Source organism: Eublepharis macularius, chromosome 7 (assembly GCF_028583425.1).
Source record: "Eublepharis macularius isolate TG4126 chromosome 7, MPM_Emac_v1.0, whole genome shotgun sequence".
NCBI classification, from domain to species: domain Eukaryota; kingdom Metazoa; phylum Chordata; class Lepidosauria; order Squamata; family Eublepharidae; genus Eublepharis; species Eublepharis macularius.
Window position 1 is genome coordinate 122135066 of NC_072796.1, and position 26366 is coordinate 122161431.

Below are 26366 nucleotides of genomic sequence, written 5' to 3' on the forward strand. Positions count from 1 at the left end.
TGCTAAGTGTGATCCTACTGGCTAGTTCCTGCATTGTTTAGTATGTTAGATTTAGAATTGCTCATGCTTTGTTTCAGCTGCGCATGGGATTTCTGTTGTTGTTTTCTTCAAATCTCTGCAAATTTACCTTTCTATACCCTGTTTCATTTTCAGTCGAGTGTCTCTGCTGTTGATTATATCGACTTACACTGTGCAATCTGCCTTGAGTCTCAGTGAGAAAGGTGGGCCATAAACAGAGCGAGCAAATAAATACATAAATAAAATCAGCTTGCACAGGCAAGGGTAATTCTGCTTAGAACTGACATTGTTAAATTCCGAGGACAGATGAGACGGCGAAGCTGCTTTGTATCCCACGACTGAGGAAGGCAGGGAGAGAGAAGCCAGAATCAAGAGGAACCCACAAATTGCTTTCATGTCATCTTTTTCTCTCTCTTGGATAGGGCATCCCACTGAACCTTCCAAAATAAGTAGCCTTTATATAGTTGCTTATAGCGGGCAATCAGTTGCATGTGTCCGGCCTCAGGATACATCTGGAAGCTGGTTGGGGGAAGAAATGAAAGGCTGGGGAGGGAGGAACAGTAGAAGCAGAGTCTGATCGAGTGACTGACAGCAACATCTTTCTGCCATAGAATTTAATGTAAATAATGCATGGTTTGTAGAACATATGTATTTCTATAGGTCTTGCTTCATTAGCAAGCATAGCCTGAACGGCTCATTGAATTTGCTTAACAACTCCAAGAAGGATTTCCCCCCCATTCCCACCGTTCTAATGTGCAGTTAGTATCTTTGAAAAGTTTTTTCAGCAAGCATGACCCAGCTCTGATCGCTTCTCATGAACAGCCGCTTCTCCGCCAGCATTAAGTCCCAGCAAACAGAACACTGACACGGCAAGTAGCAACCAAGGCTTAGCCGTCACTTAAACGTATCGCTTGCATACTCAAGAGGAACATCAGGAAGCAGCCAATTCAGCTGGGGGCACAGTTTTCCCTCCACACATGCACTCTACCTAAGCTCTCGGTGCCTTGTATAGAATGTATGAATTTCTCAGTTCTGGATTCAGCAAGGATACCTTTTCTGCATAAGGTTTTGGCAAGAGGTCTCAACTGGGAATTCACATCTTTTACTTATTACTCTACACAATTTCCACTACTCAGTCCCTCTGCAACAGATAGACAGGTCCTTCTGTGGAGAAGCTCAGAGGAGCATATATGATTCTCCAGCTCCTCTGTTTTATCTTCATAATAACCCCGTGAGGCGGGCTAGACTGAGAAAGAATGGCTTGGAGACCACCAAAAATATCCAGTGACAGGAGGATTCCCACTCACCGGAGCACGACTTTCTGGCCACCCTGCTCCTGCCGAAGCCCCAAATGTCCCTGAACAACATGAAAAGGTCTCGTGCAGGTGGGGAGAAATCCAAAACTGCTCCCCCTTTTGTCCATGGAAATCATCTATTGGATCCACCTCAATGACTGACCCAAGTTTATCCACGAGCGAAGATCTGAACCCAGGTCTCTGCCGTTTTAGTTCAATGCTCTAATCACAGTATCACTCTAAAGTATGCAAGACGCTCACACAAGGGGTATGTGTGTGTGCTAACCTGGGAAGTTTTCCAGTCTAGGTTTGTCATCAAGATGACCAAGCCTCCTATTTCAGGTTATCTCATCAAAATGCCCACACCAAATTAAGAAGATGAGGCGCCTCTCTTGACTGCCCCATACTGCTGTATCACGCCTACAGAACTTTAAACCTGCCACTGGGATTTCAGAAAACTGAGCTGCCATTTCACCTTAACGTTCTTCTGCTTGGTAAATATGAATCAAGATTTTTATTTGTCAGCAGCACACTGAAGTGCGTGCTGCTGTGCTATTTGCAATGCGAACTTTCAAGTATCTGCGCAGCTTCCGAACCGCTTCCTGCTGCCGCCTGCGTATCAAACGAAGGCTCTTCTGACTTCATGCCCCAGCGTCTGCATGTGTGAATATTCCGAGAGTGCAGCCAAGAACAGCAGCAGTTAACCATATCATCATGCAACAAGCCACTCCTTTCACATCGATTGGATCTGAATTTTTAGTGACATTCTGAATTTAGAAGGGGAAAGCCACAAAACAGCTTTCCACATCTAGCAGGCCTTCAGAAGAAAACAGACCGAGAAGATTTTTGAAATAGCAAGCAACATCACTTTGTTTGGAGTATCTAAATTGTTGTCGTGTTCTTCATGTTATCCAATTGTCAGGGATCCATCTTCAGCAAGGGTTTTTTGAAAATGGCAGGCAAAAACACTTAAGTTTCTGACTGTGTGAGTCCTTCTTTATGCAATTGCAAGCCTTTCAAAAATCAAGACTGGAAGCAAATTATGCTAGGATGGAAATGCCTTTGTCCTTTTCCGGCTTTGCTGCCAGAAAACAATACAGCCATGTAGCTATCTGAAAAAGTGAGCTGTGACTCACGAAAGCTCATACAACTTTTTTTAGTCTTATAGGTGCTACTGGACTCTGACTCTCTTCTACGCCATATAACTAGACAGAGATCCAGAGAGCAGCATTCTCTTCCCAGAAGTGTTCAAATAATGGCAGGGAGACTGACATTAATTTCACAGACATTCAGTACCTCCTTATACAAATATCAAACACAACACACAACCAAAAGGTCACACTGAAACCAAATCTAAACAAGATGGTCAGCAAACCTAAATGTCGGGCCATTTGTGAGACAGGAAAGATTGACATGACGGCAGAGAAAAAAAACAAGGAGAGGGAAAAGCTGATTTAGGTTGCTCCACCCCCCCCCCAGAAAAAGTCCAACTGCTTTTAACTTCTCAACTGTCAATCTAGAATTACAGAGGTTTTTTTTTTTTTAAAAAAAGTGTTAAACAAAATTTCCCCAAGGCGCTGTGTATCAATGGCACATTCCCATGAAGCAAAATAAGGATTTCTAGTTATCAATCTGCTTTTTCTGACGATAAAGGATTATTTTTTAAAAAATCACATTGACTTGAAAAGCCACATGGTATACTCAAGTAACATGATTACAGTAGTTAAAATGCCACAAATGTGTTTACTTGAAGGTAAATCGCTCCAAAGTTTACTTCCAAGTTAACCATGCTTAGGATCATCAGTTAAGGCAATATTCCCTTGATTTCATTGAGACTTCTCTGGAGTAAATGGCTTGAGGAATGTATTATAAATGATATTCGCAAGACAGAAAGTAATTGTGAATAACACAAGGAAGGAATTGTTACCACAAAGCCTAGCCTGTATGCTTAAAAGGAGATCCGATTAACAATATTCGCAGTGTTCAAAGATAAATTCCAGAAACAAATGGCATTGGTTTACAGAATTTCTATCATGTATTGTGATTTTCCTTCTCCATATAATTTAAACAAGTTTTTAAAATTTTTGTAGCTTGCATGCTGTTGTACTGTTCAAAAATATCTTTATTTTTTTTAAAGCCACATGATCAAAAAGTACATTTTTTAAAAAGGGTTTGATCTATTATCACAAGAAACAGAGAATTTAAGACTAAAGTTTGTTGTTTAGGCTTCTTGGGAACGTGCCTTTTATGTACAGTGCACTGCAAACATGGAAAAGTTAAACGTGGTTTAACATCGTTTAAGAAAATTGCTCAAGGCATAGTTCAGACATGTCCCCCAACAGGGCTTGTTTGTGCATTAAAAGCTTTTTTTTGGGGGGGGGTGTATCTTAAGGCTTGTGCATTCCCTCTACTTCTTCTCCTCCTTTTAACACACAATATAATTAAAGCCTTTTTGAACTACAAGCTACAGTTTGCCCTTTTCCTGAAAAACAGGGATTCCAAACTTTGGTTTAAGCAAACCATATCAATCTCCTTGGTGCTTCTTTCCCTCCACTCTAATTCAAGATTTCTGCTTTCTTGGCAAACCACATTGTAGATGGGGAGGGGGAAGGACTGCATGAGACTCAAGGATCCCCTAAACTCATTCACATAATGAAGAATCTGGAACTTCTGATAAGTTCACGGTTAGCATAAATCTCCCCTTTAATACTCTTCTAATACAAATTAATTTGGCTTTTAACAACATTTGGCAAAGATTTGACTCACCAAGGTGTTCTGACCAATGCAAACCCCAGCGGACTTATTTTAGGCACCAATGCTACAGGCGCAGCATCCCAAGAGCTGCAGCAGGACTGTAATGCAGAGCTGAAGACCACTGTAGCCAAGTTCAGGTGACCCGCAGGTGAGTGCTGGTTGTTGCAGCACTCCAAAGAATTGCCCCTGCACCAACAACACAGCCAAGTGGCTTCTGCAGAGACATTTCTGTACTCTCTCCACACACACCCTTCAAGACATCTGCATTTGCTCAGAGATGCCTCCTCAATGTCACCAAATTTTATTCTTGATCTCCTGCTACAGCCAGAGTAAGAGATCTCCTGAACAGTTAAATTCCTCCTCTTCAGAGGCTCAGCAGCTGCTTTTTCCACCCCCCAAAATGCAATCTAACCAACGCATGGTGCTTCATAGCAGCGACAAGATTAAGATGTCACTATACAGCTATGTAGATATGAGAAGACCGAAGCCTTGAGGTGCCTCTAGCTTCAGATTTAATTGGTATCAGCTACTACTTAGTGTTACACAACTCGCTTACGTCCCATCCTGCCTCTTCCCCTCCTACAGAAAACAGAACATATCTGGTGGTGGCGATGAGAGGATCAGCTACCCAGAAGAACTCTTTTGCCTCTTCCAAAGAACTCTATCACTACCACTGTGCTTTGTGAACGTTAAGTGGAAACACATATTGTTCATTATGCTAGTAAGTAACAGTCGACAAACTGGCACCAAGAGACCATAATCCATCAGACTCCTCGGCTGTGCATTCGTAATCACAACGCAAAAGTCCCGTCTGATGAAAAACGTAATGAGAAGTCCAACTGTTAAACCACAGCGGCATACAGAAGAGGAGAGTTGCCAATTCTCTCTCCAAACAGGAAGAGCCATTGTCAAGCAAAATTTCGTCTACGAGTCTTGAAGTACAACACCGAGGCCAGATGCTAACTATTCAACAGGGCGCAAGTTTAATGGACACCAAATGGTACCAGATGTTTCTCTTTTAAGCTCCTTGAGGCTGTGTGTTTATCAGTGACATAGCCTTTGAAGGGATGCAACGGCTCTGCGTTCCGCCCACACGGATGCAGCAATTGGTGATGCAAAGATATATCCTTTGGGTTGAAGTGGGCAATCCTGGGCTAGCGGGATTTCTCAACAGTTTGTTGTTTTTCTCAAATATAGCAAGACCCCCAATGTGTTATGACAGCCTAAAACTACTCTTTGACATCAACTTACTGAGGTCCTATGACTTCTTCAGTGCATCTCAGAGACCAATCCTATTTATGTATTTGAAACATTTCTGTGCCACTTTTTAGAGTCCTGTTCAAGCCAGTTTACAATTAAAAACCATAGCATAAAAAAAACTAGCCTTAAAAAAAGCCATTGGACATAAGCAGCATAAAAACTATCCTTAAAACAGAAGCAAATCTTTTAAAAGCAAGTATGATTTTAAAAAACTTATTAAAAGCCTGAATAAAAAGATGCGTTTTAGCCTGGCACCTGAAGGAAAGCACTGGAGAGGTGCTAGGCAAGCCTGAAGGGGGAGAGCGAAAGGTGAGCAAAAAAATCCTCTTTCTCCAGCCCTCTGAAACGAGGGGCACAGAGAGCAGAGCATGAGAGGCAGATCTTAACTGGCAGGCTGGACAGTCTGGGAGATGCCCCTTTAGGCACCCTGGCCCCAAGCCATTTAAGGCCTTTAATGTAAGAACCAGCACTTTGAATTGTGCCCAGAAATATACGAGTAACCATTGCTGATCCTTCAGCTCCGGGAAGATACAGTCCCTGTAACCAACCCCTGCCAGCAGCCTGCCTGCTGCATTTTGGATCAACTGAAGTTCCCAAACCCTTTTCAAAGGCAGCCCACACAGAGTGCATTACAGTAATCTAATTTGGATGTCGTCAGAGCATGGATCACCGGGGCCAGAGCACGCTTCTTAAGGAACAGCCATATCCGGTGAACGAGCCAGAGCTGACAAAAGGCACTACATGCCACAGAAGAGACTTGAGCCTCCAAACATAGGCCAGGATCCAGCAGCACCCCCTCCCCAAGCTCCTAACCTGCTCCTTCAGGGGGAGCGCAACCCCCTCCAGGACAGGCTGGCTCTGCAGTCCTCAAGCGGCTTCTCCATTGACCAATACTACCTCAGTCTTGTCTGCTGTGAGCTTCAGTTTATTGGCTCTCATCCCTCCAATTACCTGCTCCAGATACCTATTTAGGATTTCCACAGACCCTGCTAGCCTCCACAGCATAAACGCCACAGGGCCAAGCTGCAGTCCCCCAGCACAACTTTCTGGAACGGGTCAATCAAATAAGAGCAGAACCACTGAAACACGGTGCAGCTAGTCCCAGCCCTGTCAGCCTCTCCAGAAGGACACGTAGTTGATAGTATCGAAAAGCTACTAAGAGGTGCCGGAGAATCAGAGAGACACTCTTAAATAGGTCTACTTAGAAACAAGTCATATTTTATTCAGCAGAACTTACTCAAAGAAAACCATTCCTGGGACTTAAGACTTTTATTTTGGGTACCGTTTATAAAGTATCTGTGTGATTTGATTTCAACTTGAACCATTTGAAAAAAAAGCCTATTGAAAAAACGCACGTCAACAATGGCCCAAAGTTCAGAGGATGTTCTTATTTAAGAAGCCACAGCTAAGCATTCTGAAAGGCAAAAGGTTACAGCGCCTTTTACTAAACCACTTTCTGGGCAGAATACAAAAACCAAGAGAGCTTTGAAACATCCTCAGCAATTCTTCAAACAAAAGCAATCAGAGCAATTGGTGTGTGTTGAGGAAAGAACGGGCCCTAGTTAGAACAGCTAATAGGCTGAGAATCAAAGAAAACTCCTCAGCTCGCCCTCCCCCAGGTCTTTGGAACAAAATGCGCAATAACAATTTCAACAGAATTCTTAACTTCCAGAGTCACCTTAAGAAATTGTAGCCACTTACCCATGAATTTACCGTATATTTATTATTTGGATACTTCTTGTGGCAGAGATAACAGAATCTTTAGAATTTTTCTTCAGCTTAAAAATGGATTTTCCATTACAAAAATGTATGTGATTTTTATACTGTAGATAAGCACTGGTTATCATAATATCTCTTTTTGTCTAGGAAGGAGCTAATGCAGAATTCATTTCAAAGGGTTGAAGCTGGATCAAGAATGAATGAAATATGACGAGAATGATCAGGGGTCTGGAGACTGAGCCCTACAAGGAAAGGCTGAGGGCCTTGGGAATGTTTCGTTTGGAAAAGAGATTGAGGGGGGACATGATTGGTCTCTCTAAATATTTGGTGTCATTTGGAGGAGGGCAAGGAGCTGTTCCAGTTGGCAGCAGAGGATAGGACCCGAAGAAACGGGCTTAAATTACATGAAGGTACCGGCTGGGTATTAGGAAAAACTTTTTCACAGTCAGAGTAGTTCAAAGTTAGAATCAGCTGCCTAGGGACGTGGTGGTGAGCTCCCCTTCACTAGCAGTTTTCAAGAAGAGGCTGTATGAATATTGGTCAGAGATGCTTTAGGCTTATCCTGCATTGGGCAGGGGGTTGGAATAGAAGGTCTGTATGGCCCCTTCCAACTCTGTGATTCTGTGAAATCCCAGGTGCCAGGGCATCTAGAAATTTCAATGCAGTACCCAGTACTTTCAGCAATGATCCTATTGCACTGTCTCTGAACAATCCTCAGCAGACATACAGAGCTTATTTATTATTTGAGATGAACGGAGCAGAGCAGAGTCAGTTTGGTGTAGTGGTTAAGAGCACGGGACTCTAATCTGGAGAACCGGGTTTGATTCCCCACTCCTCTGTTTGAAGCCAGCTGGGTGACCTTGGGTCAGTCACAGCTTCTAGCTTTCTCAGCCCCACCCACCTCACAGGGTGATTGTTGTTGTGGGGATTATAATAACATACTTTGTAAACCAGTCTGAATTGGCGTTAAGTCATTCTGAAGGGTGGTATATAAATTGAATGTTGTTGCTGTTGTTGTTATTTCACTTGATTTTTTTTGTTATATGATTTAAAAATGCATGTGCATGAAGGTTGGGTCACTGCTTGTTTGTATGTTAATTCTACGCCATTCAGGGGTGGTAAATCAATTCATTTCTTAACCAGTTGCTTTCTAGACTGGCTCCAATATTCAGTTATATGGAGGTTTCCAAATGAGTTTATGAGTAACTGCAAAGAAGACAGGCTAGGATTAGAGGTGAGTTTTTTGCTCTGGTGATGACAACCAGAGTTATGTCATAGTTGTATTGTCGAAGGCTTTCACGGCCGGAGAACGGTGGTTGTTGTGGGTTTTTCGGGCTGTATTGCCGTGGTCTTGGCATTGTAGTTCCTGACGTTTCGCCAGCAGCTGTGGCTGGCATCTTCAGAGGTGTAGCACCAAAAGACAGAGATCTCTCAGTGTCACAGTGACACTGAGAGATCTCTGTCTTTTGGTGCTACACCTCTGAAGATGCCAGCCACAGCTGCTGGCGAAACGTCAGGAACTACAATGCCAAGACCACGGCAATACAGCCCGGAAAACCCACAACAACCATATGTCATAGTTATTTATACACTGCAACACTTTTGTTAGAATTTTAATAAAAGTGCGAGAACCTGTTAAAGATTAGGATTTGCAATAGTAATAATTAGAATTTTAGTGCCAGCTCCTAAACCCAAAGAAAATTTGTCAAGGCCTGGTTTATGGTCTTTCTTGTTGCATACTATCAAACATTATCATACTAGAAACCCAGTTTCTAGCATCTCAGGTAAGTATTAGTAACAAGGATTCCCCTGATTGCATAAGTAACATTAATTAGGTTTCCATTTTGCACCTCCAAACCTGTTAGACAAAAACACTGAACTATAAATCTCTCCTGAAACAGGAAGGACGGGCAGGGAATTGTCACAGCACCTTTTTCAGGACACTTCCAAGTCCTACAGGAGGATTTGGTGGAAATCAGCACAATGCTATGAGTACCAGCACCTTTTCCCCTCAAAAAAACACTGTCTGCGACAACATATTTCATCTTTCCAGGCACCTTTTGACTTGCATTATATTTTTACTTGTTATTTACTCTTATTTACTTGTCATTTACTCTTTCAGAAGTAAATACCTTGCTTCAATTTAAACACGATGGAACTTCTCTATGTGCTTGTTCCCATACGGTCCTAAATTCTGTATGTACGATCATCTCTCAAGACCATCGTTGTTTTTTCACATAATACAGGGCTGAAGTACAGCAACCAGAACAAAGCCAAGCCCAAATTAAGCACCAGTAGGAAAGCAAGTGTGTTGTAATATAGTTAGTGTATCGATCTAACTAGGGAGACTCAGGCCCAAATGCTTCATCATTAAGCCCCCTTGGTAACCATGGGCCACTCAATTGTCTTCCTGTCTAACCTACCTTGTAGGTACTGAGATGACCTTGTGTGCTGCTCCCTGAAGGAGGAAAGGAATGGGGGGGAGTGTATGTAATTAAATTAGTAGAAGCCACAGAAATCAAAAAGGGCCTTAACCATTAAACCAAATGCAAAAAGCAATGGCAATTTCCCTGCAAACAACTGAAAAAGGATTGTCTCCAGGATTTAATTTTAATTAATTTAGCAGGATTTAGTCCTCTTGGGGTCAGTACTAAGCCTAGCAACAAGCAAAAGCACAAGCGAAGAGTACCCGTCCTTGTTCACTGAGGGAAGAATCAGTCAACTCACTCAAATGTTTGGAATTAAGAGCACGATCTTTCTGGTTAAGAAGGCAGAGACTTCCACGCAGAATTGAAACCTTGCCCTTCTAAGGTCCACTCCACTTCCATCTACTCACTTCAGTTCCTAGAAGCAGTCTACAGCAGGATTAAGAGATAACCAATCCTGGTTTGATATGCAATCTCCAAGGGAAGACCAGACCGGACCTGTCCACCAGCCAGAGAAGGAGCAGATGCCGGAACAGAACTCTGCAGAACTGCCAGTTACCCCAAGACTTCAAAAGTAAGGAGATGGATCCACTAGCCTCTGCTACCAGCCAGGGGTCCAAAGCCTGCTGAGAAGCACTTTCTAAAAAAATTATCTAACCTAGTGTTTTTCAACATCCATGAAGACCATTTGATTAAAAGGTCAGGCATAAATCTTGAAACTGTTTATTTCATCTATATTCCACCTCTCTTCTTTGGAGGTCTCTCATCCAACTGCTAACCAAGGCTGACCCTATTTAGCTTCTAAGACTGGACGAGATTGGGCTTGGCTGGGCTATCCAAGGCAGGGCCAGCATAGTGTAGTGGCTAGAATGTCACCCTAGGTTCAAGGCAAAATGGTAGTGGTGAAACGTGCCATTAAGTCATAGCTGACTTATGGTGACCCCAGCTGGACTTTTCAAGGGAAGAGACTAGCAGAGGTGGTTTGCCATTGCCTGCCTCTGCAACCCTGGTCTTTCTTGGAGGTCTCTCATTCAATTCCTAACTAAGGCAACCCTGCTTAGTTTCCAAGGTCTGATGAGACTGGGCTTGCCTAAGCTACCCAAGGCAGGGCCAGCATAGCGTAGTGGCTAGAATGGCACCTTAGGGTCTGGTAAGTTTTAGTTCAAACCCCTATCCAGCTGCTGTTATCTTTCACTCAAGGCCATCATCAGGATACAAAAGAGAAGGAGGCCCTGTACAGCATCCTGACAAGAAGGGCTGGGCTGGATAAAGGTATAGCAGACACTCAAGAAGCAGGACCATTGTGAGCATACAAAAGGGAAGGAGGCAGGGTTGCCAACCTTCAGGACCTCCCCCTGAACTACAATCAATCTCCATGCTACAGAGATCTCTTCAAGAGCAAGATTCGGTTCCAGTAGCACCTTACAGACCAACTAGATTCCCAGGGTATGAGCTTTCGAGAATCAAAGCTCAAAAGCTTATAACCCTGGAAATCTACTTGCTCCTTAAGGTGCTACTGGACTTAAATCTGGATCTTCTACTACAGGCCTACACGGCTACCCACTTGATCCTGATCTGATATTCATGTGGGAACCGTGAGGGCCCACCTCGCCCGCCCTCCTTTTTCATCCGCCCTCAGGCCAAGGAGCTCAGCCTAGCCCAGTTGCTCTTTCCCGCCGACTCCTCCAACCCTTTCCCTCGCCCCCAAGCTCACCAGCCCGTCGATCTGCACTTGCTTCACGGCGGAGTCGCCCGGGACCGCTTTGGCTTTCCCTTTACTGCCGCCCAGGGAAGAGGAGCCGGCTGCGGGTGCTTCCTTGCGAGACGCCATGTCTAGGGAAAAGAGCACACCACCCGGAAAGGAAAGAGGACGGCACCAGAAAATTGTTCAACGACAATACTTCCGGGTGGAAACACAGTCCTCGGAAAAAGGTTCCGGGTAGCAAAGCGAAACTCCTCGTTCCGCTGGCGCAAAAGGACGGGAGGCGCAAAGGAAGCCGACCGAAGATTTTAACGCGCGTGCGCAGTAGTGTTTATTCGTTCTTTCGCCCCACCGTCACCCCCATTTTTATTCGGAAAGATCGAATGTTTGCTGCCTGAGCAATCAGTGAGATCCTGTCTAATGCATATTTATTTATGAGTAAGTCCCATCCAATTGAGTGGATTTACTCCCAAGTAAATATGCATAGGGTATGAAACATGGAAATTTGTTTGCACGTGCAAATTGTTTATATTGCAGCTTTGCTCCCCCCCCCCAATCGGTTTCTATTCGACTCCGTTTGATGGAAGGCAGCTTTGACTCTCCAAAGCTCATACACTGAAAATCTTGTTGGTCTCTAAGGTGCCACTGGACTCAAATCCATCTGGAGGTTGGCAGCCTTCAAAACCCAGAAAACCTAACATGACTATAATGATTATTTTTCATTCTTTATTCCGAAGGAGTTGCGCTGTTCGTTTGTGGCAGTAAAAAGTAACAGCAGTCTTGTGATCCCTTGAAGAGTCACACATTTTTCATTCCAGCATAAGGTTTGGTGAATGAAAAATCTGTCAATCTTAAGATACCTTCAGACTTTTTAAATACTCCTGCTCGCAATAATGAAGATCCACTCATTGCATTTCATGCTATGAAATGCGATACAGCAAAAACAAAATGTGCTGGAATAAAACTCGATTTGTCTTTAAGGAGCTGAGCGGCTTCAATGTATTTACTTGCATCCTTTAAAGCACCGCAGGATTCCTTTTGCAACACTTGTAAGGGGTTTTTTTTGTGCTTAAGCACTGCCATTGCGCATGCGTAAAATACTCTTCCGGCACAGCCGTTGCGCTTCCTGGATCAAAAATTAACCGGCGGCAGCTCTTCCGTTGGAGTTGCTGCGATGAAGATCAAGCGGCAGAAGCACGCCAAGAAGCACATGGGCTTCTACAAGTACAACTTCGGCTTCCGGGAGCCTTTCCAGGTGTTGCTGGACGGCACCTTCTGCCAAGCGGCGCTGCGCAACAAGATCCAGATCCGGGAACAGCTGCCCGGTTACCTGGCCGGCACCACGCAGCTCTGCACCACCCGGTAAGCAGGCACTTCGAAACCAGGCGCTGTGCGCATGCGCGGGAGTAAGGAGCGGGCGGGTGTTTACTGTGGTGCGCACGCATGTCCATTTTTTGAATGCTTGCCAACCTTCATGTGGTGGCTGGAGATCTCCCGGAATTCTAACTGATCTCTAGCCCATAGGGATCAGTCCCCCTGGAGAAAATGGCTGCTTTGAAAGGTGGATTCTACGACATTATACCCTGCTGAGATCCCTCCCTTTCCCAAATCCCCCCCCCCAGGATCCACTGCACAAATCTCCAGGAATTTCCCAACCTTGAGCTGGCAACTCTAGCTTTGGGTCTCCATTGTGAAGAAAGGTGGAGAATAAATAAAATAATATCCAGGTTGGGAAAATTCCTGGAGCTTTTGGGAGTGGAGCCTAGAGGGGGGGGGGGGGTTGGGGAGGGGGGTCCTCATTGGGGTATGATGCCATAGAGTTCATTCTTCAAAGCAGTCATTTTCCCCAGGGGAACTGATCTCTATCGCTTGGAGATCAGTTGTAATCTGGGAGATCTCCAGGTACCACCTGGAGGTGGCCACTCAAGGCACAAATGAAGTGATGTAGGGATCCTTTGTAAGCTGCAGAATGTGGTGTAGTGGTTATTTATAAAATAAAAATTAAAAATATATTTATGAAGCTTACTGGGTGATCTTCAACCAATCACTTTTTCTCAGCATATCCTACCTAACAGGGTGGTGGTTGTGAGGATGAAGTGGAAGAAAGAAATGTAAATGTCAAACTTTTCGGGGTGGTGCAGGGGATAAAATGTGACAGAAAGAAATTGTGGTTGGCTGGCCTTCTTGGAAGGGAAAAAGCCACTTATAGCAGAACTGTGCATGAGAGGTATCTGTGTGCATTTTATTTTGTTTAACTTCATTTATATAGCACTTTCCTCCCCGATTGGGACCCAAAGCAAGTTACCTCAGTCTCCTCTCCTCCATTTTTTTCCTCCTCACAGCTCTCTGAGGCTGAGAGTGGGTGACAGCCAAGGTCACTCAGAGAGCTTCTGTGATGGAGGGGAAATAGATCCTGCGTCTCCCATATCCTAGTCCATTACTCCCACCACTACACCAGTTTCTAACCACAGTTATACTTCTGTTTCTAAAAACCTTGCCTGAAGCAATAGATTACTGTATTACCTCCATTTCATAGGTAGTGCATATGGCTTTTCCTCATTTTATCTTCACAACTGCCCTGTGATTTAGGCAAAGAGATGGTGTGCTTGGCCCGAGTGAGCTTCATGGCTGAGCAGGAGTTTAAACTCAGGAGACTCCAGTTACACTAGTTCTGAAGCAGAAATTAAACATGAGAACCATAAAACGAAAGAAAATACTTTTAAAAGAACTCCAGCAGCTCCAACTCGTGCCATTTATTTGGGACTATGTATCTTACATCAAGTGTTGTCTGTCCGGTATGTTAAAGGAAAAGGAATACTAATTTGCAGGTGGCATGCAACCATCTTAAATTTGTATGACCTCTTGTAATAAAAAAAAATGCAGTCCTCGATTATTGAAAATCTCCTTTTAAACAATTGATTAATGATGACAGAGACAGTTAAACGTCAGTGGTCTCGGTCTCTGTGTCAACTTTGACAAGGCATCAGTTACAGTCCTCTCTGGGATGCATCTGAGGCGGCTATACAGGTGTTCTATAATGCTGCATACTTTTGGAAAAGGTTTTTTTTTTAAATGAAGGATCTTGTGACACCTTAAGAATAGAGAGATCCTGCAGATCTGTTCCACTAACAAAGACAACTACCAATAACTGATACAAGATGGCCTTCCTGGTTTAAATCCTGATTTATCTGGATTTCAGTAAAGCTTTTGATAAGGTCCCCCATGACATTCTGATGGGCAAACTGGAAGACTGTGGAGTAGACTATAGGACAGTTCGGTGGATAGGGAACTGGTTGGAGGACCGCACTCAAAGAGTGGTGGTCAACAGCGTTTCATCAGATTGGAGGGAGGTGTCCAGTGGGGTGCCGCAGGGCTCGGTTTTGGGCCCGGTACTTTTCAATATTTTTATCAATGATCTGGATGAAGGAGTGGAAGGGCTGCTCATTAAATTTGCTGATGATACTAAATTGGGAGGGGTAGCAAACACCCAAGAAGATAGAATTAAAATTCAAAAAGACCTGAATACTCTGGAGAAGTGGGCGCTGTGAATAGGATACAATTCAACAAAGACAAGTGCACAGTATTACATCTGGGCCACAAAAATGAAAAGCACAAATACTGGATGGGGGATACACTTCTGGGCAGTAGTCTATGTGAAAGGGATCTTGGGGTAAGAGTGGACTGTAAACTGAATATGAGCAGTCAGTGTGATGCGGTGGCAAAAAAGGCTAATTCAATCCTGGGTTGTATCAAAGGGGCCATAGCATCGAAATCGCAGGAGGTCATAGCCCCTCTCTATATTGCCTTGGTCAGGCCACACCTGGAGTATTGTGTACAGTTCTGGAGGCCTCACTTCAAAAAGGATGTGGACAAAATCGAGAGGGTGCAGAGGAGAGCGACGAGGATGATCAGGGGTCTGGAGACTGAGCCCTACGAGGAAAGGCTGAGGGCCTTGGGAATGTTTGGTTTGGAGAAGAGGAGGTTGAGGGGGGACATGATTGCTCTCTTTAAATATTTGAAAGGCTGTCATTTGGAGGAGGGTAAAGAGCTGTTCCAGTTGGCAGCAGAAGGTAGGACGCAAAGCAATGGGCATGCGCAAAGGTACCGACTGGATATTAGGAAAAACTTTTTCACCATCAGAGTAGTTCAAAAGCGGAATCAGCTGCCTAGGGAGGTGGTGAGCTCCCCCTCACTGGCAGTTTTCAAGATGAGGCTGGATGAATACTTGTCAGAGATGCTTTAGGCTGATCCTGCACTGGGCAGGGGGTTGGACTAGATGGTCTGTATGGCCCCTTCCAACTCTATGATTCTATGATTCCTGTGACGGAAGGTTCTCTGCACCTTAGGAGAGTGCCTCTATCAGTAGAATGGATCTATGAGATACCGCTGTAACAGAATGACTGCAGATTCAAGTCCACCGAACTCTTGATTTAATGGACCTCGAGAAAACAGACTTAGGTTCATGTATAAATAGCATTGTGTGTTAAGTATGTTTGTTGTTTGTTAGAGGGAATGGGTTTTATAAGGATGACTTCCATGGCTCCAAAGCCAGGAGGGTTTGAAAATAAGGATATTAAGCTTGGTGTGGTGTCAGGAGACAACTTGTCTTCCGGCTTATAAATGACAAAAAACAGAACATTTTTCCCGTCTTGTATGGTGGATTGATTGGGTCCTGACAGTGTTGAGGGAAAGGTACAGTGTATAAGAAAATTGGAGGCAAAGGGGTGGTGAATATACAGTTTAATTAAGATATAATCGGGGCGGGGGGGGAGCGTTATTTGAAATGAAAGATGTTTGACATTTCTGACTCTGCATTCTTACTACTATTTATCCCGTTTTACTCTAGATGTGTTCTAAAAGAATTGGCATCCCTAGGAAAGGAATTATATGGTGCAAAGTTAATTGCACAGAGATGCCAAGTGCGCCACTGCTCTCACTTCAAGGAGCCAGTGACTGGTTCGGCTTGCCTGTTGTCCATGGTCGAGGGTGGCAACCCACACCATTACTTCATTGCTACACAGGTACTATTACTATACATTATTATAGTACACTAAAGGAGCAATCCTAAGCAGATCTACTCAGAAGTAAGTCTCATCTTATTCAGTGGGCTTACTCCCAGGGAATGTGTTCAGGATTGCTCTCTAATCCTGGACAAAATGAGGAAATCCAAACACTGGATATATCCTTGAAAATGTTGTGTATGTCTACATAGTACACAGTAGAGCAAGATCTGGGCCCAGTAGCACCTTAAAGACCAACTGGATTTCCAAGGTATGGGCTTTCGAGAGTCAGAGCTCCCTTCATCAAAGAGCTTTGTCTCTCGAATGCTCATACTTTGGAAATCTAGGTAGTCTTTAAGGTGCTATTGGACTGGGATCTTGCTCTTCAACTGCAGACCATTATGGCTACCCACCTGAACCTGTGCACACCGGAATGTCCTGTGTATATTGCCAATCAACTTTATTTGTATTAGGTGCCCCCCTGTTTTTATGGAAGAGGGTGATAAAGCTTCCTCTAGCTCAGGGGTGGCCAAATTTGCTTAATGTAAGAGCCACATAGAATAAACGTCAGATGTTTGGGAGCCACAAGACATGATGCATTGAAGTGACTTCAGATGAAGAGACGAGTTTGGGAGAGTGTCCTGAAAGTGACGTCACAGAAAGAGGTGGGGTTTTGGTCAGTATGCTGGAAGTGATGTCATTGGAAGGGGTGGAGCTTGGGAAGAGCATCACTTGACCTTTAACTTGGAAGTGATATCACAAAAGTGATATCACATCCTTGCTAGGCTTCACCCTCAAAGTCCCCAGGTATTTCAAAAGCTTTATTTTTACCAGTTGTCACTTAACTGCATTGCAGTGGTTCATTTTTTGTAGGGTATTAAAAACAAATTTACTGCTATAACTTTAAGAAATGTAATAGAATATTCAAGGGAAGAAAATTAGTGATGTGTTTGCCTTAATAGTATATTTTTAATCACGTGACCAAACAGCATTTATCCTCTAGTTGTGTGATATGTGTACAAAACCTGGGCAGTTTTGTGTGTATATTTATTTGCTTGCTTTTGATAGGACCAGGTTCTGGGAAGCAAGGTGAAGAAAAGAGCCGGCATTCCTCTTCTCTTCATCATTCAAAACACTATGGTGCTGGACAAACCTTCTGCCAAATCTCTGGCATCGGCACAAGCAATGCAGACCCATCGACTCATCCCAGAGCACCAGAAACTGAGCATTGTGCAACTCAAAGAACAGCAAGGCCTGGGGAAGGCCTCAGAGGCCAGGAAAAGGAAACGGAAAAGAGCCAGTGGTCCTAACCCTCTCAGTTGTTTGAAGAAGAAGAAGAAAACGCAAGACACCCCACAGTCTTCGGCAGCTAAGAAGGGGAATCAGAAACGCAGCAAAAGGAAATTGGGAGCTCTGCCCGAGGCTGTGCAGTCAGTCTCGCAGGAAAGCATAAAAACGTCCACAGCAACTGTGCTGAGTTCATAACTTTGCAAACTGGGTGCAGAGTCAGTGGATTGGATCCAAGGTATCAGGAGAACTTTCCTGCCCTTCTCTCCCACTTCACCCTGCTCCTGGTTGTGATCTGAGGGTTTGTACACGGAAGGGGAAATATGACAAAAATCCTACACACTGATGGAAAAAATAGTACTGTACATACAATTCATCCACTTCTGCTATACTAACAGGAAAATAAATCTTTGTGTTTTCTTTTTCTTAAAAAGATTTGCTTTTATATTGTGTATTATATTCATTGATAAGAGCAAGACTTCTCCTTGCCTGCACATTTTAGAGATATTTTTAAACAAGAGTTTTGAACTGAATAATCAGGCAGCCCTTTTATAAAGAAGCCTGTTTGTCAGAACTGAGATGGAAACTCACGTGACTTATCATCCTAAGGCACCACTCCGGGTTCACATAGTACTAAAAAGCATTTCAAACTAGGTACGTGGTTTGTCTAGAGGCAAGCACGCCAGTTACCTCTTGGTAAACTGGTAAAACTACTGGGCATTTTTTTAAACAGAGAAAGGCCTCAGGTACCTGTTGCAGCTACTTATTGAATTTGGACAGCTTATTTATTTAGATATTTATACCCTGCTTTTTCTCCCTGATGAGGACCCAAAGCAGCTTACATCTTTCTCTGTTTTATCCTCACAGTAATAATCCTGTGAGGTTGATTAGGCTGAGAAGATATACTGGCCAAAGGTCACCCAGCAGCCTTTTATATCACAGTGGGGCTTGACCTGGGTCTACTAGATCCTAGTCCCATATGAATCCCTGATCCAGTCACTTGCGTGTTCTTTCCCATTGGGATCCATGTTTAAATATGAACACAAATCAGACCATTGGTCCATTGTGGTTAGTATTGTCTACTGGCAGTGGCTGTCCAGAGTCTCAGGCTAAAGGTTTTCACATCACCTACTTACTTGATCTTTTTAAGCTGGAGATGCTGGGGCTTGAACTCAGTACTTTCCAATTGCCAGGCAGATAATCTACCACTGAGCCATGTCCCCTCTTTGCTTGGCTCATACCCTGTCTAGTTTGGCCATAGGCTTTTGCTCAAAGGTACGATGCTGAAGTATTGAGTTATTCCTGCCACTTAAAATTAATTTCTAATGCATTCTCGAGTGTGACCTCCAAGGAATGGATCCTGTTTGTACTCCACATCCAATTTATTTAATTATAGGCTCTGAAATGGACAAATCTTTTCAGCAGGAAGCTTCTATCTCTCATTCCCAGTTATCTGATTCCGATTCCATCAGGTTCCTGGCCGCTGGGACTTGAAAACTCCCTGGAAGGCCATTTGTAATGCAGAATGACAAAGCCAGGAGCTGGAGCGATAATCTTGGGGAAATTCTATACATATAATTAGGCGTCTCAGCAGAAAAATAAAGTGATTAATGAGCTCTGAACAGTTAGTGCATGATGCATAGTATTAATTACTGCAAAAGGTTGAAAAAGACAAACACCAAAATGATGGCCAATATTGGCTAAATGCAGAGAGAAGTCCTGTGCAGATGGGCAAAGCATGTTAAGAATCCAATATTTGAGCTTCAGTCCCTCTCAAAAACAGCCTGTCTTCAAGCCAAACTGTTTTGGGCCTACAAGGCTACTAAAAAGCTAAGGAGTTGGATTTTGTGGTTTCCCTGTTGCTAGTGCGGCTGCACATAAAGTTCTGCCTCAAAGCAGGTTTCCCCACCCCAGTCCCCCAGCAGCAACTATCCCATCCTCTGGCCACTGGGGCTTTTACTTAAAAAAAATAAATCAGCATTAGAATACAGTTCTAGCAATATATCATTGTAACTAGAGCTGTAGCAGATCTCTAAATTCACAGCCTTTATTTATTAAAAAGTGTCTAGCCCTACCTGGTGATGTAGTGGTTAAGAGCAGCAGGACTCTAATCTGGAGAACCAGGTTTGATTCCCCACTCCACTTAAAATCAGCTGGGTGACCTTTGGTCAGTCACAGCTCTTTCAGAGCTCTCTCAGCCCCATTCACCTTATAGGGTGATTGTCATAGGGATAATAATAACATTCTTTGTAAACCACTGTGAGTGGGTGTTAAGTTGTCCTGAAGGGAGGTATATAAATTTATTATTATATGTCTTTTTCCTTATATCTCTGCAAGAGAAGGGGCTAAACACTTTTTTAAAAAATAAAAGCTGAGAGTTCAGAGAACCTGCTTATATCTATTATTACAATGGTATATTGATATAACAGTATTTTAGTGCCATTTTTTTTAAAGCCACTGTTAATCGGGAGGGGGAGGAATTGCTGCCATGGGGACAGGATCAGAAAAAATGGCTGCTGTGCGGGCTGGAAAATCCAAATTTTCCTTCCCATGCAGCAGCCATCTTTCCAAAACTTTAGGAGAAAAGCAGGTTTGAGAAAAGTTATGGAAGCATTGAACTCAGGGTAGATAACCTGTGTGGAAACCACCAGTTAATGGACTTAAAAGGATGTAACTCTGTTTAGAATCGCCCTGAGGCAGCTTTTGTGTTCATTTTTGCACCACTGTATGAAGCAAGCCTTTCCTTTCTGTTTCTTTTCCCTTAACGTTCTTTGTCCTTACAGATGGCTGGGCCTGTATCTTTAGTGATATAGACTGCTCTGGAAAGTGGTTGTCAGAAAACAATATAACTACTCATAGAAATCTTGGGCCTGATCCTATCCACATTTCACAGTGTATGGCTGCTGATGGAAGGCAGTTGTACAGCTCATAAAACTGTAGTAGGGAAAGGATGCCTTGCTTTAAAAAAATGTGCAGGATTGTATTTATAATGTGTACAATGGATGCCTACGGTTGTTTACCCCAAGATTCTCCATCTTCTAAACCAGACCAGAACATTATCTCCTCAGAAGATTGCACCGTACTCCATTCAGCCACCACTTATACTTGTGGCTGCAGTCACTCCATATATCTTTAAATTCAATGGCCAGATCGATACACCATTCCTCTGGAATTAAATAAGTGTAAATATGTTCCCTTCTGACTTTCCTTTAATGTAACCAGTGACAGCTCATATGTCTCCACAAGTGCTAACTGGAGAACAAACGACCCCGGCAGCCGCCAAGGGTTTTCTTGACTGGGGGAAACCAGACTACCCAAACTGAAGAATGCTGGGAACAGCTTATTGGCTCGATTCTATATTGGCACTATATTGGAGTTGTGTTCTTCTCAGTGCACTGACTTCAGTAGATTTAGAAGGGTGTAACTTTAGGATTGTGCTGCAAAGCCAAGAAATGTTGGGTCTGTATATCCCATCACTCATTTATAGGGAGACCCACATGGCGTGGAAAAGGAACACCTCCCTGCTCTGAAATAATTTACTTTCTGTAGAGGTTCTCTTCTGTGAATTGATCTGGACTTCCAATCTACCTGCCACTGCTTGTTTAGATCAGGGGCCCCCAACCCCTGGGCCACAGACCAGTACTGGTCCTTGACCTGTTAGCAACCTGTTAGCACAGGAGGTGAGCGGCTGGATTAAAGCCAAGGTGGAATATCCTGAGATTACCACAAAAAAGATACTACCTTTGTGAAGCAGGAAGAATCCACGCAAAAACAACTGCCTCCATCATAGGACGATGCTAGACTTAGAACTTTCCAACATTTTGTGATCAGCCTCAGCACCCCTGCAGCAGCCATTTTGTGGCAACACACACACACCCCAGCCTCAGAATTCCTGAAGCATCTACAATTTCAACAAATTGAACATTTTGTAGCAATATAGTACATTTGTTTCCCTCTTGTCAGATAATTGTCTCCCTAACTGGATTACACCACTCCTGAGCAATCGGGGCTTACAAACTAATACCACGTGACACAAGGAAGGGAAATTTGAGAGAAACGCTGAGGAAGGAGATTAGGTCAGAATTTATGTTTATTTTTTAACATATTTATGCCCTGTTTCCCCCCCCAAGTGTGGAACCCAAAATGGCTTACAACATTGTTTCCCCCCTCCATTTTATCATCATCATAACCGCCCATGTGTGATAGGTTGTGTGTGTGTGTGTGAGAGAGAGAGAGAGAGAGAGAGGCCCAAGATCACCAAGGAGCTGCCACACCAGAATGGGGATTCAAAGCTGAATCTCTCGGATCTTAAGTCGGACACTCTTACTATTACACCACAAATCCACCAGGGCCAAAGCCACTTGCTGGCATTCTTCCGGAGACACAAAGAATACAACTTTATTGTTCTTAAATCTCTGGCCTTGGATTTTCCTGCAGCTTAATATAAACACAGCTTCTGCTTCTGCTTGAAATGCTGAAGAGCAATTATCAGAGTTATGCAAAACATCACTCCCTGACGTTTCTGGCTCTCCCTCCTGCAGCAGTCGTTTTGTGGTTGTGGGCCCACCACCCTATGTCAGACTTCTAAAGGTGCCTGCAGTCGCAGAAAGATTGTGGACCTCTGATTTATTCAATGTTGGCAGCCACATACAAGGAGTACACAGTTGTTTATGTGGGTTGTGTAGAGCAGGGAATCTCCTACAAAGCAGAGTCTTTTATTGATATATTAGCAACAAAGCCCGTTGTGGGGAAAAAATACAATGGGCTCTAGAAAGGGAAGGGCACGCAGGCGGGCATTTCCTCCTCCTCCATCGCTGATCCTCACCAGATGAAGACGGGGGGGGGGGGGGATGGTCACCCCCTCTGCAACTGATCCCGGCCAAGTGAACGGGGGCCGGGCATTGCCACCTGCTCTGCACCTTCTCCCAGCCGGGTGAATGGGGGGGCGGGCATTGCTTCCTGCTCCACACCTGATCCAGGCTGGGTGAAGGGGAGCAGGCATTTCGGCCTGGGCTTCCCACCGTGGCATGCTCTCTGGAGGTCTGGCTGCCTCATCTGGGCGTCCCTCCACAGCAGCACCCTCTGGTGGTGCACCAGGGTAGGAAGTGAGTTGTCCTGAATACGCTTAGCCTTTTATATAGTAGGATAGAGAGTCAACAACTATTACTCAGAACAGGCGGCTGTGGGGAAGCTATCTGTGCCTATCTTTAAAATGACTTCATATTTCAGAAGACTGGGGTCAAGTACTTAAGATATTTTGGTCTGAGCCCCTCACCACAAATTAAAGCTTGTTAAATTAAAGCATCAGAAGAAAATGGCATGGGGTTTTTGCTCCTTCATGTTCAAAGGAAATTACAATGGCAGATAGCTAAATAAGCCTTGCAGTCAACAGGAAATTACACTCTTTTAAATCTTCGTTCCCTGGCATTTTGCCCTTCAAAGCACAACATGTAGCAGGGATTCATATTGTCAGGCTTAACATGGGTCCAGAATCCAGGCATGAAAAAACCCTCTTTGGACAGGAGGATAAGGAGAAAATTATATAACGGTTGTGTCTGTGTTCACATAAATTAAGGCCTGCCAATCTGTACGAAATGTCCCTCAATAGTAGAAGACCAGCACAGACTACACCGTCTAATAAAAACTGTGTCCTGTTTTCGATCAGGCTTTTATGAAAAGCAGAATTGCAGAGCTTTAGCTTCCTTGCTGATTAGGCCTGATCCTTTTTAAATCCGCAGATACTGCATGCATGTTTCCAGCATTGCTGCATTAGTGTTATCTGTCAAGCTATCCAGCCACTCCAAGTAATTACAGATATTGGCGGACCCGGCCTGACAGCAGCTTCTGTCCCTTTCTCATGCTCCGTTTCACACTGGAGTGAGCAGACAGTCTTTACAAGTCAGGATTGCTCCTGACAGATGCTGTAATTTAGGATTCAGAGGTCTTGGATTTCCTTACACCCATTTCAAACTCAGTAAGCCATTGAGACAACATAATCTGCCTTCTGAAACAGCTTTCAGAGCAACATTAAGACATTGGGGTCTCATGCCTGCTTCTGTTCTCTCCCCTGCTGCAATATTTGACAATAAATTGGAAGTGAGATGTCGGAAGCCTGGATGCTTTTAACTTGTTCGGGTAACTCGAGCAGATGCTTCAACTCTTTTTAACCTCGGCACAGTGTGTTTTGTATCCAAAGTTGCTTTGGTAAGATGTAAGAGGCCAGAAATGGGACAACCACATGTGGTAAATGGATATGCGACTGAGGTATTTTTTAAGGCCCATACAAGGCCCAGAATCACTTGACATGTTCAGTCTCAACTGTAGGGTTTGATCATTTTCATGGTTTTAAGGGTGTTAATGGAAATGTTTTGTCTCGTGGTTTTTAAAATGGGTTGAAGTTGCCACAGTTCTGTTTCTCCCTTAGGGTTCATTTTCTAGAGGTAATGTACATTACACAGTTGAGGAGAATGCTTCCCTCTGTTCCCTGCATTTAAGGTAGTACAGACCCTAAATTGGAGAGGGAAGAGTGCACATCCAAGGAAGGGTTTAAACTTGAGAGAACCACTGAAAGAACAAGTGGAAACAAACTATGGAGTGACTGTCACTCAGTGACAGGAAGCAGAAACAGAACAATGCTACACACAAGGAAGGACAGCGAGCAAAAAGAAAAGTGGATATACATGGAACACTAACCATGTAGTAAAGCGAATGCATAAAGTGACTCTAGATGCAGCCTAGAGTACAACAGTTCATAATAATTTGAACTCAGCTTAGAGTTCTGTCACCTTACACAATATTAAGTGGTGGGCATGTGTGATAAATTCCTTCTCCATTAACAGCCAGGCTCCCTTATTTATTTTTATTTATTCATTTACATTATTTATCGTCTGCCTTTCTGAGACTCAAGGAAAGTGTAGGTCAATATGGTCAATAGCTGGAACATTCAATAAACAATATGATAGGGTGAGGACTGCAGAAAAAAACAAGCAGAAATCTGACAGAACCGAAAATGGTGCTGAAACAGAACATAAGCAAATTTATGACATATTTCAAGATGCAGAAACTATCCAGTAGGAGCGTACTTACAGCAACAGACATTAAACAGTAGTAAAAAGTCCCGATCCTTTTCCAATAGATCTCTCTGAACTTTTTCCTTACAGCACAGTCTGGTATAAAAAAGCTCTTCTGAATAATTCAGTTTTGCATAATTTGGAAAAAGGCTAGGAGAGTGGGAGCTTTCCCAACATCTTCAAGCAGGCCATTGCATAAGGTAGAGGCCACCACAGAGCGTGCACACGTGTAGGCAGCTGTTGATTTTGCCCAAGTGCAGGGTGGCACCTGCAAAAGGCCCTGCTCAGATGAGCAAAGCTGCTGTGTCAAGGTTATAGGGAAAGGGTATGAGGGACCTCATAGGTATGAGGGACCAAGGCCAGAAAGAGCTTTGTATATGATTCAGCAGGGGTGTTTACTCCTCAATGTGCATTTCTACTTCTGGCTTGTTCTGTCCCTCACAACCCACAGCATTCCCTCTCAACCCTATTTATTTACTACATATATACCCCAACTTTCCCCCAAACTTTACATCATTTTCTTCTCCATTTTATCCTCACAACAACACTGTGAGGTAGGTTAGGCTGAGTGAGCTGCAAGTTACCATGGTAGAGTAAGGATTGAGACTTGAGTCTTCCAGATCCTAGTTCGCTACTCTAACCACTACACCACACTGGCTCCCTATCCACACTCATATCCTTCCTTTCTCTCCCTCTACATGGACTTGTTTCCTGCACCAACATAGCCTGCAGCCCTGATTCATTCTGAGCCTCTGCAGGCTAGGGACAAGTGTAGGACAGTATGGGGCACTGGGCACCTAGGTGCACATTGGTCACTTGCATTCCTTGAACATGTTCACAGGATTGAGTCTGCTGATTAAGACAAGCAAGGGTCAGGATTTAGATGTCTAGAGTTTGCTAACACAGGAGAGCAACTCTGCCACCCTAACACCTGAGCAGCAGCATTCGTTTTTATTTCTGGCAAAACAGGAATAGGCTTTTAGAATGTTTTGACTGTAGGAGTGGTAATTTAAACATCGGTCTTGGGTCTGTCTGCTCATCCCATGTCTCTCAGAATCACCCCCCTTGTATGGAATGCCTTCCATACAAGGAAAACTGGCAGTTTAACGTAGAATAAAACAACTAAGGGGAGAGCCACGGTGATGTAGTGTTCACTGATGGACTAAGATCTGGGAGACATGGGTGTGATTCCATGCTCTGCTGGTTACCATAGGCAAATCAAACTCTCAGCATAACCCACCTCACAGGATTGTTGCGAGGATAAAATGGAGTATATATGCTGCTTTGAGTCCCCATTGGGAAGGAAAGCAGAGTGTAAATTAAGTAAAAACAAAAAGCAAACCAGATTAAGAGGACTGTAAAGGTGAGCTTTCCATAGGAAAGAAAATGCAGACAATTAAGAGCGGGCATACGTACTAAACCCAGCTATTACCACACATGCCCACCACCCCGATCTGGTTCTGCCTCTTCAGCTGCTTGTTCTTCCCCCTTGTATCCTACCGTTATAAGCAGTGTATGCAGAATAATTTGCCGTTATTTTAATTCTCGCCAGATTTAAAATAGGCACTGTGAAACCTATTTTAAGAACACAGAATATTTTTTAAACTAGACTGCAATAACAAAGTTATCAGAGAGAAACTTTAGGAGAGAAAAAAGGCCTTCACCCAAAGCAAATATTTCAAGTGCCCACAATTAAGGCTTTTCCCTACAATTCAGCTAGATGTTCTACTCACGTGGTATTTTTCATGCATTTCATCTTGCTGGGACAAATCAGCCTCTTTATGCTGAACAGAATCATCAGGCTGTGTAAGTCCAACTGGAAGGAATGCTGCTTT

The 26366-nt window shown here is 43.7% G+C and overlaps 2 protein-coding genes across 2 annotated transcripts in view; one reads left to right on the forward strand and one right to left on the reverse strand.

Annotated features, from left to right (window-relative positions):
- Positions 1-11341, reverse strand: part of EIF3H (eukaryotic translation initiation factor 3 subunit H) — a 75352-nt gene extending 64011 nt beyond the window's left edge. The window contains exon 1 of the mRNA XM_054986066.1: positions 11187-11341. Within this exon, the coding sequence (XP_054842041.1) occupies positions 11187-11303 (117 nt within the window). The 5' untranslated portion in view covers positions 11304-11341. The remainder of the gene's footprint in view (positions 1-11186) is intronic.
- A 964-nt stretch (positions 11342-12305) lies between these two features.
- UTP23 (UTP23 small subunit processome component) lies at positions 12306-17894 on the forward strand. The gene is made up of 3 exons (XM_054985493.1): positions 12306-12536; positions 16021-16195; positions 17243-17894. Exons 1-3 carry the CDS (start codon positions 12349-12351, stop codon positions 17657-17659), a joined length of 780 nt encoding a protein of 259 aa, XP_054841468.1. The 5' UTR covers positions 12306-12348; the 3' UTR covers positions 17660-17894.
- Positions 17895-26366: the final 8472 nt, after the last annotated feature.